The following is a 16468-nucleotide window of genomic DNA, read 5'->3' as shown; positions in this document are numbered from 1 at the left end:
TCCACTGCCCCCAGCACCTCCACTGCTCCAGCTGCCCTTCTGGCTTTAACCCCTTGCTTTTGTGCTTCTGCCTGGGAAGGTTCTCTTGCTTCCCTCCCACCACCTGTGGTGTTGTTTCTCTAGGAGGAAGTTCACAAACCTTTGATGGCACTTGGATTAGAAAACTGACAATACACAAAGAAGCAAAATGTTTTTGTTTCCTTGCTTCCTCTAAAATTTTAACTCTTCATTCTATATTTTTCATTAAAAATATATAGGTGAATATATTTCTAGAAATGGAGTTGTTCTGCATGTATGACTTATAACCTGCTTGTTTCTATTTACTCACTTTGTAGACCAGGTTGGCCTTGAACTCACAGAGATCCTCTTGCATCTACCTCCCAAGTGCTGGGATTAAAGGCTACTGTGACAGTATATATAATTTAAAACCATATTTGTAACTTACAAACTTTTAAAGTTACTATATAAGATGTGAAATATAAAATATATAATTAAAAATGAATATATATTTTAGAAACTACATATTAAAAAAGAAAGTACATATTATTATAATTTTAAAATGATAGTTTTAAAACTATAGCTGAAGCTATATATAACTTCAAATTTTGTATTGTTTATTTATAGATTAAAATTAAAATTTAGTTTAGAGTCAGAGTACTAAGTGTTTGCCATTCTTGCCTGAGCCAGGCTAAGAATAAGACAAGGGCATGGCAGGGTCTCTCCGCTTTCTCTGCTGAGTTTACCAGTTTGAAAGCCAACTGGGGCAATGGGCTGAATTACATTACCCTGGCTGATCAAGTCATGTGTTTTGGGGCCACTCACCACCTTTCCCCCAATGGGATAGACCTGCAGCCATTCAATTATTCAAGACCCCAAACAAGATCACCCGAATCAGATAAACTGATGTGCACCTTAGAATGCGCCTAACATCAGTATCTGTGGTCCTGCTGTCTGCCGAAGCCTCAGCCCGGTGGTGGCATCCACGCCCAGCCTCTTCCGCAACCCCAAGGAGACTCTGGAGACTTACGCAATGATGTTGAAGTAGTCTTTGTTGGACAGCTGCTCCTCTAGCAGTAGCCGCAGGGAGTGCTGGATATGAATAATGTACATGGAATTGGTCACCGAGACATCCAGCAGTATAACCACCCTAAAGAGAAACACAAGCTTCAAGAGGCAACCTGAATCTCTCAGATAATGTTTGTTCCATTCCATTTTACTATTTAAAGATTTTTCCAGGGGGCTTTTGCTAGCCAAACTCATAGATGGCCAAGAATCTCTGTGGTTTGAGACTGACAGAAGTAGGTTTGTAATAGAAGTGTAAAGGTGTTGTGGGACCATCTGTCTTTCTTCTATAGTGGAATGTCGTGGAGGTGGTTTAAGGGTCGAGGACTGCATGTGGTGATTTTCAAGTCAAAAAACCTGTCTTCCCTTTGGTGTGTCACTACAGAGAAGAGCACTTACAAAAAGACTCCTTATAGTCAATTATAAGCATCAAATAAGGTATATTGGGATATCTCCCCTGCCCCCTTTCAGCTTCCATCACCTCTCCTGGTAATAGCATCCTCATCTCTTCTTGGGAAACAGCACTATGTCAGTTTGTGTGGGTTTTTTTTTTTCCCCATCAACACAGGGTTTTTCTGATGTCCTGGAACTCACTCTGTAGACCAAGTTGGCCTCAAACTGAGAGATCCAACTGCCTCTGCCTCCCAAGTAGTGGGATTAAAGGTGTGTGCTACCACTGCCTGGCTCATGTGAGTTTTGTGGAGCTGGCACACACCATGCTTCAAGAGTGGGCATTTGATCCCAGGCATTCAGAACATCACACCTCTGTGGCCAGCCTGATGACCCCATAGATGCTCAAGCTCTGGAAATGCAAAGCTGGCAGAAAATGGTTCCATGGCCGCGTTGCCACCTGCAGGGAGAACCCTACCTGAGAACAAAACCCACAGAGAGGAAGGCAGAGCTGAGGGAGTCTTAACAAGGCTGACCCTCTGGATCCAGCCACACAACTAAGTCTAGAATTTTCAGTTCCCTTCATCAGACTTCTTTGTTTACTCTGAGCTTCAGTTATCCTCCTTTTGGGGGAGTGACAGGGTCTTAACGATGTACACCAGGCTAGCCTCAAATTCTTAACCCCCTTGCCTCAACCTTCCAGGAGCTAGGATAACAGGTGTGTACTACCAGATCCATCTCTCTGTTGCTTCTAACTCAGAGTCTTGAGAGACAATGGTGGCAGTTGGTGTGGATGATGCTGGCTCTGAGGCTGCCCATGAGGAGGATGAGCTGCATAAACCTTGAGTCACACACCAGACCCCACAAGGAACAAGAGTAAGCTTTGCACGATCAGTACCTTCTTTGACAGACAGTGCCCCAGATTCTTCTGCTGGTCAGGGAGAGCCACTGGAGCCGATTCTCATATATCTGCACAGCTTTCCCCAGCCGCTTCTGTAAAAGCATGGGCCACCATGAGTGAGTGTGCCAAGGGTGCCAAAGAAAGCCTGGGGCTTTAAGTAGGAGAAGTACTCCCAGACAGCTTCTGGAAATGGTGTATACAAGCAGGATAAACATTTTGTTAGGGAAGGTGAGAATCCATTGTAAGACTTGCAAGGGAAGAGCCTAAGTAGTTCCTTCAAATGTGGGACAAGGCAGACAGCATCCCAAAAGCCCTTGTTTGTGGCATCCATGTCCCTATCTAAAGAGGTGCCCATAGAAGGAACACACAGGGAATCTGGTCAACGGCTTGTTGTCTATCCAGCACAAAGTACTTTCCTGTTCTCCCTATCCTAATGCACAGGGCCCATTACTCACCTGGTACTCAAAGAGGACGGGTGGGTCCACATGGATGTTCTTCACTGTTCCATCATGCCATTCAAATTGTACCATTGCTTTCTGCACTCAGACATGGGCAGAAAAGAGAACAGGTAAGCAGAGGCAGGAATGGGAAATACAGTTAAGTTGGGTACTGGGCTCTGCAGCTCACATGCATGAGAGAAACCAGTCCTGAGCATGTCTGGAGTCAGATTTCCTTACCCACCCACACGTATGCCACCACTTGGTCTTATGGAATCCAGACAGTCCTGATAGATACTCAGTCCCTACTTGCAATCCTGTTTGGTCATGCTCCATCAAACCATCAGCTTTATCTGTGGTTTCACTGAGGTTAGTCATCTATGCATTACCAGTGCTGGCCACTTCCCACATCTCTCTTTTCCTTCCTCTCCAGCCTCCCATCTTTCTAAACATCCTTCTAATCTGCTTTCTAATAATTGTTCTGGTTATCTCTTATTCCATTCTTACTCTGCCATTTTCCATCCTTTCTTGAATTTTTCTTTCATCCTTTTGTATTTTCTTTTTTTCCTGTTAACCTATCTTCCCATTTCCCCTTCCATCCTTCCACCTGTTCCAATTTCCTTCCATCCACCTACCTACATTCCTACTCATTCACTAACATTTCCATCATCCATTCATCCACCTACCCACCCACCCATCTACCCAATTATCTGTTCATTCTACTATTTATACCATGCCATGAATGGATATTCATTCATCCATCATCCATCTACCCACCCACCCATCTATATTTCCATTTATTTATCAATATTTCCATTTACCAGTTCATCCACCCATTTATCCACCCACCCATCCATCTACTCATTCTGCCTTTTATCTGTTTAATCTATCTAACCATCTACTTTTCCATGAATCTTCACCAACTTTCCATCCACTCAAACACACATCACTCTCCTCCTCCTCTCCAGCTTTCCTTTCATCTATCCATCACTCAGCCTTCCAGGGAACACTCATTGACTGCTTGTACTAGACTTGAGGACAGGGAGTCAGAGAAGAGAGCCTTTTAAAGGTTCATACTTTGAAGGGCTTTATATGCGGGAATGTGTTCTAGCAGCCACTGTATAAGTATGTGCAAGGCAGTGAGGGCAGCGAGCAAACAAGTGTGTCCTATTTGAATGGAGTGGAGGGCAATATTCACGGAGGAGGCGACCACAGTATCAAAAGCAACCGTTGGTACCTTCCTCAGGCACCCAACTCACCTCCTGGAGCTCACCAAGGATGGATTGATTTGCCAGGGAGCCCAGGGAGGCTCCTGTCTCTACCTTCCCTGTCCTGGGGCTAAAAGTATGTATGTACTACCATGTCTGGCATTTTTTTACATGGACCTGAAGACCAAACTCAGGTTCTCATGCTTGCAAACATTCTATAGATTGAGCTATCTTTTCAGCCCCCATTTTCAGATCTTGGAAAACCAGCAGTCATGGTAGATGTTTTTGGTTTGTTTATTTTTTTTAAGATTTATTTATTTATTATATGTAAGTACACTGTAGTTGTCTTCAGACACTTCAGAAGAGGGCGTAAGATCTTGTTACGGATGGTTATAAGCCACCTTGTGGTTGTTGGGATTTGAACTCCAGACCTTCTTATCCACTGAGCCATCTCACCAGCCCCCGGTTTGTTTATACTTGAGTGCTGGTTACTGAGCTGAGGGCCTCATGCATGTTGAATATAGTCCATCCTGAGATGCATCTCCAGCCTCATTATACTATATTTTATAAGCATTTTAGAGTCCTGGATGGAAAGCCTGACTCCCACAGGCCCACCCATTCATGCTTGTCTGGCTATGCCCTATCGCTTCCGTTGTCTGACATAACAGGATAGGAAGCAGCATGGGGCGCACCCCTGCAGAGGAATGCAGAGAAACTCGGCACTGAATTACCTCGTGGATAGTAGCTGCTACTGTTTTCTGGAGAATAGGCACAAATTCTTCCACAGGACTGAAGGCATTGGGTGCCAGAACCTGATAAAGGCTTAACTTCTTGGCTGGAAAAAAAAAAAAGTTAGCTTTGAGGCACTGCCTGGGAAGCCTTGAAGGTTCCACGCCTGGGTCCTGCCCTCTTTGGGAATTTAATACCTTTTAGACCATTGATCTTCAGCCACTCTGCAGAAGTCTTGTCCAGGTCTGGGAACTTGATGGTGAGAGGAGCCTCGTGTTTTGGAGGTTTAGGCAAGAGACTGGGGAACGGCCCTTTGGCAATCTCTATGGAGATCTACATGCAGTTTAAAACCTCCCATTACACAACACATTTTAGAGCTGCAAAGTTCTTCCTCATTCACTTGGTCCCTGTGTGGCACTTCTTAAAGCATCATCAGGTGGGTTGAAAACAAGTCTGCTGTCCCCGCCCATCATCCACAATCCACTGAGGATTTTCTGAGTTTTCAGGGGACAGGAAAAGCTCTCCAGGAACCTGCTGCTTTCCCCTTTGCCCACCTTCCCCCCCCCCCCNCCGCCCCTAGGGACCCAAGATGACAAGTCTGTCCATAGGCTTAGATCACAAAGCTTCTGGAAACTTAAGTGGCCGGTCCCCCAAGTCCCCCAGGGAGCCTTGAACTGCCTCCTGTTATGCACAGTTTTAAAGTGAAAAAAACAAAATAAAAACAAAAACAAAAACAAAAGCTGAGGCCCTAAGAGGTTAATTCATGGAGCTAGTGTGTCAGCAACAGAAAGGCAATCCCAGACATTAATAATCGAGTGCCACCTACCTCTTTGATCATGCAGGACAGCTCTTCACATGGGTCGTTGTGGCACAGGGCTTGCACCTGGCTGAGGAGGACTTGAGCCTTGTGGGTTTCTGCCTGGAGCTCAACCACATCCCTACTGGTATAGAGCTGGGGGTGATGGAGGCAATGAGCTAGCCAGAAGTCACAGGGATGTCAGTCATTGCCAAGGTAAGAGAAGGCAAGCAGCCAAGTCAGTTCCCAAGGCGGAGTGACTGTCTACTTAAAACTGGGGTAATAATGAACCAAGGTCCATGTTCCAGACAGGGCCCACCCATGCATTCTGTCCTGTGTGTACAGTATTGGCCTGCAGAACTCTAAACCACTGGAAGATTTTCTAACTTTAAAAAGGAACATTTTAAGCCAGGTGTGGTGCACACTTTTAATCCCAGCCCTTGGGAGGGAGCAGAGGGGGATCTCTATGAATTTGAGGCTAGCCTGGCCTGGTCTACACAGTGAGTTCCAGGACAGCCAGGGCTTATGTAGAAAGACAGTTCCTCCACCACCACCCACACAAAGGGAACCTTTTACATCCTCTGGGGTGGCAATGATGACATCAAGAGCAATTTTAAAGATGGATATGGGAAGATGGTTCAGTAGGGAAAGGTGCAGGCTCTGCAGGCCCGAGTTTGATCCCTGGAATCCATGGGAAGGTGAAAGGAATTAACTTGTTGCCTTTGTACCCTCACATACATGCCCTGCCATGAGTCCCCCCAATACACACGAATAATAATGTAAAAATAGCAAATATTGCTGGGGAAGGGGTAGTTAGAACACTTGTCTAGTACTGATGAGAATGAGGGGTGTTATGGTTGCTGAGGCAACAGTTAATAGACTTCTCGGAAAACCAAACATCAACTCCAAAGGTGTTAGCAGCCAGCTATACTTTCAGCCCTTGGGAGGCAGAGGCAAGGGGTTTGCTAAGTACAAAGCTAGCCTGGGCTACATAGTAATACTGTACTTCAAAACCCCAGAGAGAGCTGAGTCTGGTGGTATACAGCTGCAATCCCAGAATTCAGGAATCAGAAACAGGGGGATTGCTGTAAGTTTGAGGTTAGTCTGGGCTATCGTGTGAGACTGTGTCTTTTAAATTTTTATTTTATTTTATGTAGATAGGCATTTTGATTGCATGTATGTTTGTGCACCATGTGTGTGCCTGGTGTTTTTGGAGGTCAGAATAGACATTAGATCCATTGGAGCTGGAGCTATAGACAGTGGTAAGCCACTTGTGGGTGCTGGGAACTGAACCAGGTCCTCTGGAAAAGCAGCCAGTGCTCTTAACCACTGAGACATGTCTTCAGCTCCATCTTGTCTTAAAAACAAACACAACAAAAAATTCAACCAACCAAAAACAAAACCAAAGAAACCAAAAACAAAACAAAACAAAACAAAAAACACATTCCACATTATCAACAGCAAAAATCAAAGCTGAAGTTACCATGGGACCTAGCAGGCCTACTTTAGCTCTGCACCAGATCACCGAACACAGGGACTTGTGTCCTGTACTGCTTCATAGTAGTAACATTAGCAACACAGCCAAAAAGTGGAAAAAGCAAGGCTCATCAACAGATGAAGGAATCAACACAACTGATCATCCAGACAACAGGATGTCTCCCATCCATAAAAGTGAAGTACTGCAGTGGCTATGTTTCATGCTAAGCAGAGGAGAGGGTACAAAAGTGTATGCTTCCACTTATGTGAAATGCTCGCAACAGGTAAACCCAGACAAGCTACCTGTGGAGCCTGTGACTTCAGCTTATCCCTGTTCTCGCCACACTTTCAGGGATCATATGATTTTATCTGCAAGTCACTGAGCATGAAAGGCAAGGATGATAAAGTAGGGAAAGCAAGCTCATGATGTAGTCTGCCAGAACGCCCAAGGAACTGCCTTGGGGCAGGGAGTGGGTACAGCCGGCTTTTCGGAAGGCTTACCTCTGTTTCTGGGCTGTAACAGTGGTAGTAACCCCCAAGGGCATCTGTGAGGTTTTTCAGAACAGCCTGGGGAATGGTGACAGAGTCAGCTGTGGTGGCAAGGCCACACCGATGTTTTAACAAACCTTTCTCTTGGCTGAGCCTTCAGACCCTCCCACACTTCCCATTTACCCATGGGAGAGGAGGGTGCAACTTCCGAGAGGTGTGTTCTAGTCCACAGCTTAGGGTGGGGGTGGGGCAATTCAGACACTCACAGAGGGCACGTGATCCTCACATTTGTAGGTGGTTACATGAATGAAGATGCTCCGTCCCAGGGTGGACTGCTGGATGAAGTCAGACAGGAATTCAGAAGGCTGATCTGGGCTGGGGAACAGACGGAAGAGGGGGTGTGGCTATTCCCACTGAAACTGTGCTGTGAACATCCCAGATCAAAATGGTAACTTCCAGGGAACATCTATCTCACTCTGTGTGTGTGTGTGTGTGTGTACTTACGTGTGCATGTGTTCATGTATGTGATTTACACTCATGTATGTGTGCATGTGGAGGCCCGTAGTCCATGTCTTGTATCTTCCAACACCATGCTTTTACGTTATTTTCTGAGATAGGGTCTCTCACTGAACCCGGATTGGCTAGTCTTGCCAGCCAGTAAGCACTAGTTGTTGCTATCTCTGCCTCCCCAGTGCTAAGATTACAGGCATGCAATGGTGTTTTGTTTTGTTTTTTCGGTTTGTTTGTTTTTCCATGAGTTCAGGGGATCTGAACTCAGGTCCTCAAACTTGCAAGCACTTTACTGAGCTACCTTCACAGACCCTTTACTCATTCTTAACTGATCACCTGTGTCCCAGGTCACCCCAGGGAGATGCGGGGCTGGGTGGACAGTCACCCCAGCCAGCCCCGGCTCCCCTGCCCAAATGTGCCTGGGTGGCCTATGGATGCAATCATTCTTTCAAGTGCGTATGAAGCATTACTCTTGGTAATATTCCCTTTTTCTCAGACACTGCTTGAGTCATCAGCCACCTGTTTAGTGAGAAAGGAGACCTACCAGCTTCTCAATATGATCACCAGAGAATTTAGCTCCTTGTGAGCAAGGACTTTCTTCAAGGCTTGTAGCAGATTGCTGCTTCCCTCGGGCTGCAGTGTCTTCACCCAGAGCTTGAGTTCCTGGAGGCTGGAAGGAGACACAGCAAACTAACTCTAGCCACATGCAGCTTAACGACCCGGTTCTCCAAGGTTCCCTTGGACTTCGGAATAGCCTTTGAGGCTCTGTGCTTGGACAGGATGCTCAAACTGTAGACTAGGACATGTTCTAAGAAATGTCTGTGGGTGGTTTTGCCATTGTGTGACACCACTGAATGTAACTGTACAAACCTAGATGGCTCAGCCTACCACATACCTGGGCTATGGGGTATATCTGTGGTACAGCCTACTGCTTCTAGTGTTGTGATGCATGCAATGGCAGGAGGTTGAAGCAACCATGAAGGAAAATAAGGCAATGAAGGAGATGAGGTGAGTATGAGACGAGGCTGCAGTGGTGTGACACCTCGTACTGTTTTACAGTAAGCCTTTGTTAGACATAGAAAGGAAGCTCTCTAAAACATTAGGCAAAAGCACACTCGAGGGGCTGGGCATGTAGGTTAGTTAGGAGAGGTGTTACCCAGCATGCATGAGGCCCTGGGTAACGTCCCTAGGATCCAGGGAAATAAGCACGGTGACAGTAGATATCAACTAGGAAGACAGCCATTTACTGTTACTATCAAGCATTACACACTGTACCAGAATTGTACTGTTCGGTTTCTATGGCTGGCTAGAAGCACAGCACCTCTGACAAGATAGGAAATGTTCAGCTCTGTTATCTTTGGTTCTTATTTTTATTTTAGGCATATCATCATCTCTCCCCTCTCCCTCCCTTCCTCCGTAACTTCCTCCCTCTCTTTCTCCATCTATCTGTCCTTCTGTCCTTCCTTCCTTCCTTCCTTCCTTCCTTCCTTCCTTCCTTCCTTCCTTCCTTCCTTCCTTCCTCCCACCCCTGTTTAGCCAGGTTGGCCCCAATCTCACAGAGATCTGCCTGCTTCTGCCTCTTGAATACTGGGATTAAAAGCCAGCACCACCACATCCAGTTCCATTATGACTTTATGGGACCACATCAGATTTGTTGTTTACCAAAATGTCCTTACATGACTCTATAGGAGTTTTGTGAGGTGCCAGACCCAGACAAATGTCAGCTCGTTTAAGTCTAACCATACCTCTTGAGGTGGATATGTTTATTTACATTGTAGAGACAAGGAGACTCAGAACGTGCCTAACCCGTCATGTACCATAGGCAACTGGTCAGATTGGGATTTTATACCAACCCTAGCCCTGAAATCTGAGTTCCTAACAGCTCTGCTACTTAAGCTCTAGGAGCTGAGTCTTTTCCATAGCTCTTCTGGGGGCCAGATGTTGACATGAAGCATGGAGTTGATCTCTGGAAGGTACATGCCTGTGTAACTGTGTCCGTGTGTCTCAGGAGCCGCTCATTGGTAAGTGCGGACACAGCAGAACTCAGATCAACACTTCTGCTCTTTCCACTTCTCTTTCAGCCTGACAGAAGGAACATCCCTGGCAAGGGCTTGCCTCAGATCTGTACAGCTCTGGGTTCAACTCCAGCAAAGAAATGAAACCCTGGTTTGTTGTTTTCATTATTGTTGATGTCAAGTTCCCTTTTGCTCCTACAGTGCCAGGGGTGCAGCCCAGAGTCTTGCACATACCCCGCAAATAACTCACCACTGAGCCCGAGACTCCCTTCTGATCAGAGAGAATGAGTGTTAGGCCGAAGCCCTCTCTGCTGCCAATAATGCATTCAAGGTGGAATTTAATCTCACTGTCTTTCTTTTGCTGTGCTTATTTTTACTGCTACTTCCTAGTTGTGGCAGGTGATATGGACTTCTCAGTTATGGCATTAACTTTCCCTCAATAATAAATAGAATTGAGGCTATGAAAATCAATAATGGGGCATGTGGAGTGGAACAAATACTAGTTCCGAGGCAGAGAAATGACACAGGGACACAGGGATGATGGAAGCTGAGGAGCTCTTGACTGCAGTCTCAGAGTGGCTTCTAGCTCTAGCTGGAGGGAAGAGCCGTGAAAAGAGCAGTCGCAGAGTAGCTGCTCCAGGCCAGGCTTCTGGGCCTCATTTTATCTCCACAACAACCCTTTGAATAGCAGGCATCACTCTCTCTGTTCGGAGAGACAGAAAGAGAGAGAGACAGAGAGAGACAGAGGGGGGTGGGCAGAGGCAGAGGCAGAGGCAGAGGCAGAGGCAGAGGCAGAGGCAGAGGCAGAGGCAGAGGCAGAGGCAGAGGCAGAGGCAGAGGCAGAGNAGAGGCAGAGGCAGAGGCAGAGGCAGAGGCAGAGGCAGAGGCAGAGGCAGAGGCAGAGGCAGAGGCAGAGGCAGAGGCAGAGGCAGAGGCAGAGTTGTGGTCAAGGCCAGGGCTAAACTGTCCTCTTCAAGGTTGGTATTGGACAAAAGGAAATCAAGCTTAGGTTTTTAGCCTTTTGTTTTTTGTTGCATCTATTTATTTGGTGGAAGATAGATTGGGCATGCTATGCTGTCCATGTGGAGGTCAGGAGTCAGCTCTTGCCTTCTGATCATGTGAGCCCTGGGGAACTGAGCTCAGGTCCTCAGTTGGCAAGTGCCTCTATCCTAAGCTTAGTTAGTTTGTTTGTTTCCTGGATCTGCTTTGAGCTTTGCAATTCCAGCCAGGTATGTTCCCTGTGGCCACATTTCCTCATTTACAAAATGAATATTATAATTCTATTGCAATGGCTGTGAATTTTAAATACGCTCCTACTTGTAAAGTACCTAGCATGGTATACCCGACACCAATCAAAGACATTGTCATCATGGAAAACAAATTTGTAATTTCTGGCATAAACAGACATTCTTATGTACCTCCCTCCAAAATCCCCCAAATCCTGAACTAGCTTGTCCAGCTAGAGGACATCTGTGCAATCTGTACGTAGCCACTGCTGGTGAGGTGAGTCTGTATGCAGGGACAGGAAACACTAGTAAAGCTGGAGGGAAAGGCAGAGCTCAGAGCAGGGCCTGAGCCCCTGCTTACACTGCTCTCTTGTTATGGGAGCAGGGGTAGAGCCAGGCCAACGCTCTAATGAAGCCATATGCCTTTGCCCTCCGTTGACTCTCAATTTCTATTTTGAGACGACAAGGGTCTAACTAAGTTGCCCAGGCTGGCAACTCTAGCTCAGGCTGACTTTAAATGTGTGATCCTTCTGCCTCAGTATCTTGGTCAGTTGGGGATACAGGCATGCACCACCAGGCCCAGCTGTCTTGCTTCTGCCTAAACCAGATGGAACGTGGATGTGTGTGTGTGTGTGTGTGTGTGTGTGTGTGTGTGTGTGTGTGCATGTAGCCCATCTGTGGAAACAAACATAAGATCTCATTGGGCAGTAAGAGTAGAAGTGGCATTGTAAAGATGTCGTCACTGTTATTTATCCATTCAGGTTGTTTGGTTTGTTTAAAACATGACTATATTATCTTCACGGTAATTTTCCAGTTTGCGGCATAAGAGTGATGTTGTCTGGGGATGCTGCTTGGTGGCAGAGCACTTGGGCAGCATGTTCAAGGTCTGCTTCCATCTCTAGATCATCAAAAATAAAAATAGGAAATAATAAATAAAACAAAAAGCGAGTGAGCTGCCTTGTGGTGGTCTTTTGGAAGAGCTTGTGGAGGTCTTTCCAGCCTTTCCAACTGTTGCCTGAATAAGTCTCTGCTGTTGTGACACATTGCTGTGTGCTCTCTCTTACCTGTGTGGTTTGGAGATTTGCATTTTAACATTCAGTGAAGTGTTAGAGACAGAACTCAATGGGTAGTATTTGCCCAGCATGTATAAGGCCATGGATTTCATCCCTAGCATCTCATAAACCAGGTGTGCACCTGTGACCCCAGCATTCAGGAGGTAGAAGCGGGAAGATCAGACATTCAAGGCCATTCTCAACTGCATAGCAAGCTTGAGGCCAGCCTGGGCGCTGTACTAGACTCTAATGCACACACACACACACACACACACACACACACACACACACGTAAAAGCAAACATTCCACTGAACTCAAACAAGTGGGCATCCCGGAGTCCTGGCAGCTACTCACGTGGAAGTGCTGACTTCCACAGGGTCCAGCCAGAGGGGCTTGGTGGTGACACCGAAGGACAGGACATACAGCTTTTCCTTGAGGCTCAGCTGCTCCTCAATGAGACCCTGTGGATAGAATGATAGGAATGGCTCAAAGAGCTTGGGCTCTGTGAGAGATGGCTGCACCCTCTTGTATAAGCTGCCCTCATGGTAGAGAGTTGAGCTGGGCTAAACAGAGACAAGTGCTGAGTGGGGACAGCTGTCCTCCACTCCCCCCAGACTCTCAAAGCTCTGTTCAACCTTCATAAAATACAAGCTGTAGCTAATGTGGTTGGTGCCTACCCCAGACAATAAGCATTTCCAGGGAGAAGCACCTTCCACATCTCTTTGTGCTAGAGGTAGCTCTGAGGGTCTATGCATAAAGTCCTCTTATCCTGACAGCAGTGTGTGGTGGCCATATTGTCCCCCTGGCATTATAGAGGAGGTACCAGGGGCACATAGTACCCGATCCCTTGATGGAAAAGGTGGAGGTAGATGGGATTTGACTTCACTTTTCTCTTTTGGAAATGTCAAAGCAACCAGAATAGTTTTCCCATCTGAAAAAGGCCAGGAGCCCAGGGCTGTGCTGTTCTGTGCTGCAGCCAGCCCCACAGACTCCAGTCCCTCCTGTCTTGAGGGAATCTGGGCTTCTGCAAGGGCTGCAGGTGTCTGTCTGCGAGGTTCTGCTGTGGGAAGAATACTAGAAGTTCACACTGCAAGTGAAAATGAGTCTGTGGTGAGCTTTCACAGAATTTGACAGGGATCTTCCCCCAAAGGTGCTAATTGAGTGAGAACTGTTCTTTGTGAATGGCCCTGTTTTGCATTTGCTGTAAACAAAGCACGTTTGTCCTGCAGGCCCTGAGGCTGGAGAAGCGGGAGGCTGGAGAGGTAGCCCTCACACGAGAGACTTACTGTGAGGTCATTTTGGAATTCCTCTGTCTGAGAGCTGCTGCTGACCTGCGAGGAATCTATGAGGAGGCCCACTCTTGATCCCTTGATGAGGCCAAATGCCTAAAACCAGAGAGGAAATGTGCAAACAAGCAGCCCAGCCCCCTACTTCTGAGGCAGAGGTGTGACCAACCCCTCTCATTGCGACAGAAAGAGGCAAGGTGGGAGCCCCATTCCACAAGAGAAAAGCAAAAGCCGAGGCCCTGCCCTACTGGGCTCCTGTCAGCATGCCTGCCTGTGTCTGTGTAATCTGTTACCATACAGGCAGGTTAGATTATTGCCTATCTCACAAAAGACTTACGTTCTCCTTCCTCTACTGCTTTCTCTGCTTCCAATTAGAGCTGCTCGTCATTATCTCCATGTCTCTGAGACTCAAGTTCAGTTCTCACCTCCCTCTTCTTATGAAGCTACACCTGTGAAGGGGACCAGTGGCCTCCATCTTTACGGAAGCCGAGATCAAATCCACATTCTCAACTCCCTTGGACTCCAATTAGCTGATAGTAGAGTCTGGCAAGGACAGTCTGCCGGCATGTGGCAGTTAGGCCCTTCTTAGACAGATCCTCTTCTCTTCATATTGTAAGCGACTACTGCAGCATCCTAGGAAACTGCTACCTGACCATCACCTAAAGGCCCATTACAGATGCAGAATCTCGCCCAGTCATGGTGGATCAGGCCTCCTTCCAGTATTTGAGAGGGTAAGGTAGGAAGATTTGGGGGCGCTCAAGGCCAGCCTGGACTACAGAGTGAGACTCTGTCTTCTTTGGGTCCTGCCCCAGAGACGTCCTACAAAAGTGTTCCCCCAAAGTCTCGCATGTTTAAACTTGGTTCCCAGGTGACAGATCCCGTCACCATGAGAGCCCGGTCCTAATCTATGATAGATCGATAACATCGGGTTATGGTTGGGAGGTGGTGGGAAGTTTTGAAGGTGGAGACCTACTTAAAGGAACATGGTCACTGGGAGTGTCCTTGGGGTTTCTATTTTGTCCTGTGCCCCATCCACCTCTCCTTTTTCTTTTTTTCCTCTTCCTCCTCCTTTCCCCTCCCCTCAGCTGTCACGATCTTTTCTCTATCACATGTTCCCCACCGTGGTGTTCTGCCTCATCACAGCTTAAAAGCACCCGACTTAAAAGCTAATGATGGACTGAGACCTTTGAACCCAAAGACCAAATCCAGTCTTCCATCCTTTATTTATCCCTGAGTACTTCTGTCAGTGATAAAACACTAACACTGGTTTTTAAGTTGGTGTGCTGGCTGACTTTTATGTTAATTTGACACAAGCTAGAGGCTCTGAGATGAGGGAACCTCAACTGAGAAAAAGCCTCCAAAAGGTCTGGCTGTTAGGCAAGCCTGCAGAGCATTTTTAAAATAAGTGATTGATGTGGAAGGACCCAGCTCATTGTGAGTACTGCCACCCCTGGGATGTGATCTTGGCTGCTATAAATAAACAGGCAGGGCATCCATGGACAAGCCAGTCGGCAGCGCTCCTTCATGGTCTCTGCATCAACTCCTGCGTCCCAGTTCCCGCCCTGACTTCCTTCCATGATGGATTGTGATGTGGAAGGTTTCTGTCATAGCAACCGTTCACTCTCAGCTTGATCTGTATCTGGGCTCTCCTGCTTTGGCACAGTGGATGTTTGAGGCTGAGTGGCTCTCTGTTGTGGGAAGCTGACTTGAGTGTTTAACAACACCCTTGGACATTTCTAAACTAGATGCCAATATCACCTCCATACCGGCTAGCTGTGACAACCAGGAATGTCCTCAGGCCTTCCCAAATGGCCCCTGTGACAGCAAAGTCACTATTAAATACAGACAAGTTGTAAACCAGTGTTCCATACTCATGCCATAAGGTATTTATCTATTTATTACAGAGCTGAGGGTTGAACCCAGGACATTCCGCTTGCTAGGCAAGCGCTCTACGTCTGAGCTAAATCCCCAACCCCTGACCCCGAGTCTCATGTTTCTCATCTGAGTGCCTGTAGCTACCTAGGGCAGTCACCTAGGGGATCTTTGGAACTTCAACTTTGCGACACTGACCACTGCCCTCCATCCATCTGGATGCTTGGTGAGACTCTGTTACTTTTTACATCCCAGTCAAGGCCTCCTGGTTTCCCCAAACCTGTTCCCCCCTCAGCCTTTCACATTTCAGAAAATGGCTTTCAGCACTGGCCTGGGTACTCTGGCTCCATCCTGTCCAAGTCCAAATCTTGCCTGCTCAACTATTCCTGAATCTATTTCATCCCATCTATGCCAGTACTTAAGTCTAAGTCACCATGGTTCTCATCTGGCCTGTCTTGTGTTTCCTCCTGTGCACTCAACTCACCTAGACAGCAGCCAGGTGGTCCTTGGAAGCGTCAGTCCTTAGACCCTCAGTGCTTTCTAAAAGCCTTCCCTTTGGCTTTCCCTGCTCTGAACCTTTCTGATTGGCCTCATACCCATTCGCCACACTGCTTCCTCTAACCTGACACACTGCCCTGCTTGTTGCTTCTGGAGCATGCCAGAGGTCTCGGGACCTGTGGACTTGCTGGTTTTCTGCCTGGGACAGTCTCCACTTTCTGGCTCACTGGTCATCTGTTCCAGTGCTCCTTCTTCATAGTAGTTGTTGTGTCTTATAAAAAGATAAGGAGTGAGGGACTACGTTCAATGGGTGTGTAGTCAGGTGTGGGTCAGGGGGTGCCTCTGTGGTCCCTTCCCCCTGAGGGACCAGCCACATGATGGTATAGTATAGAATAGAGTTTATTCAGGGAGGTCATGGGGAGGGGAGCTGAGGGAGGAGAGAGAGAGAGAGAGAGAGAGAGAGAGAGAGAGAGACAGAGACAGAGACAGAGACAGAGACAGAGAGACAGAGACAGACAGA

General features: G+C 47.1%; 1 protein-coding gene across 1 annotated transcript in view; it reads right to left on the bottom strand.

Annotated features, from left to right (window-relative positions):
• Positions 1–16468, bottom strand: part of Vwa3a (von Willebrand factor A domain containing 3A) — a 65904-nt gene that overhangs the window by 26343 nt on the left and 23093 nt on the right. The window contains exons 5-16 of the mRNA XM_029535862.1: positions 16060–16219; positions 13579–13677; positions 12647–12753; positions 8543–8668; positions 7755–7863; positions 7501–7566; positions 5554–5679; positions 4925–5060; positions 4730–4833; positions 2809–2889; positions 2351–2445; positions 1028–1147 (exon numbers count right to left, since the gene is read on the bottom strand). Coding sequence (XP_029391722.1) covers positions 1028–1147; positions 2351–2445; positions 2809–2889; positions 4730–4833; positions 4925–5060; positions 5554–5679; positions 7501–7566; positions 7755–7863; positions 8543–8668; positions 12647–12753; positions 13579–13677; positions 16060–16219 — 1329 coding nt within the window. The remainder of the gene's footprint in view (positions 1–1027; positions 1148–2350; positions 2446–2808; positions 2890–4729; positions 4834–4924; positions 5061–5553; positions 5680–7500; positions 7567–7754; positions 7864–8542; positions 8669–12646; positions 12754–13578; positions 13678–16059; positions 16220–16468) is intronic.

This window comes from Mus pahari, chromosome 1 (assembly GCF_900095145.1).
Source record: "Mus pahari chromosome 1, PAHARI_EIJ_v1.1, whole genome shotgun sequence".
Classification (NCBI taxonomy): domain Eukaryota; kingdom Metazoa; phylum Chordata; class Mammalia; order Rodentia; family Muridae; genus Mus; species Mus pahari.
The sequence above is the reverse complement of the archived record's forward strand: the minus strand, read 5'-3'. Positions and strand labels throughout refer to the sequence as shown.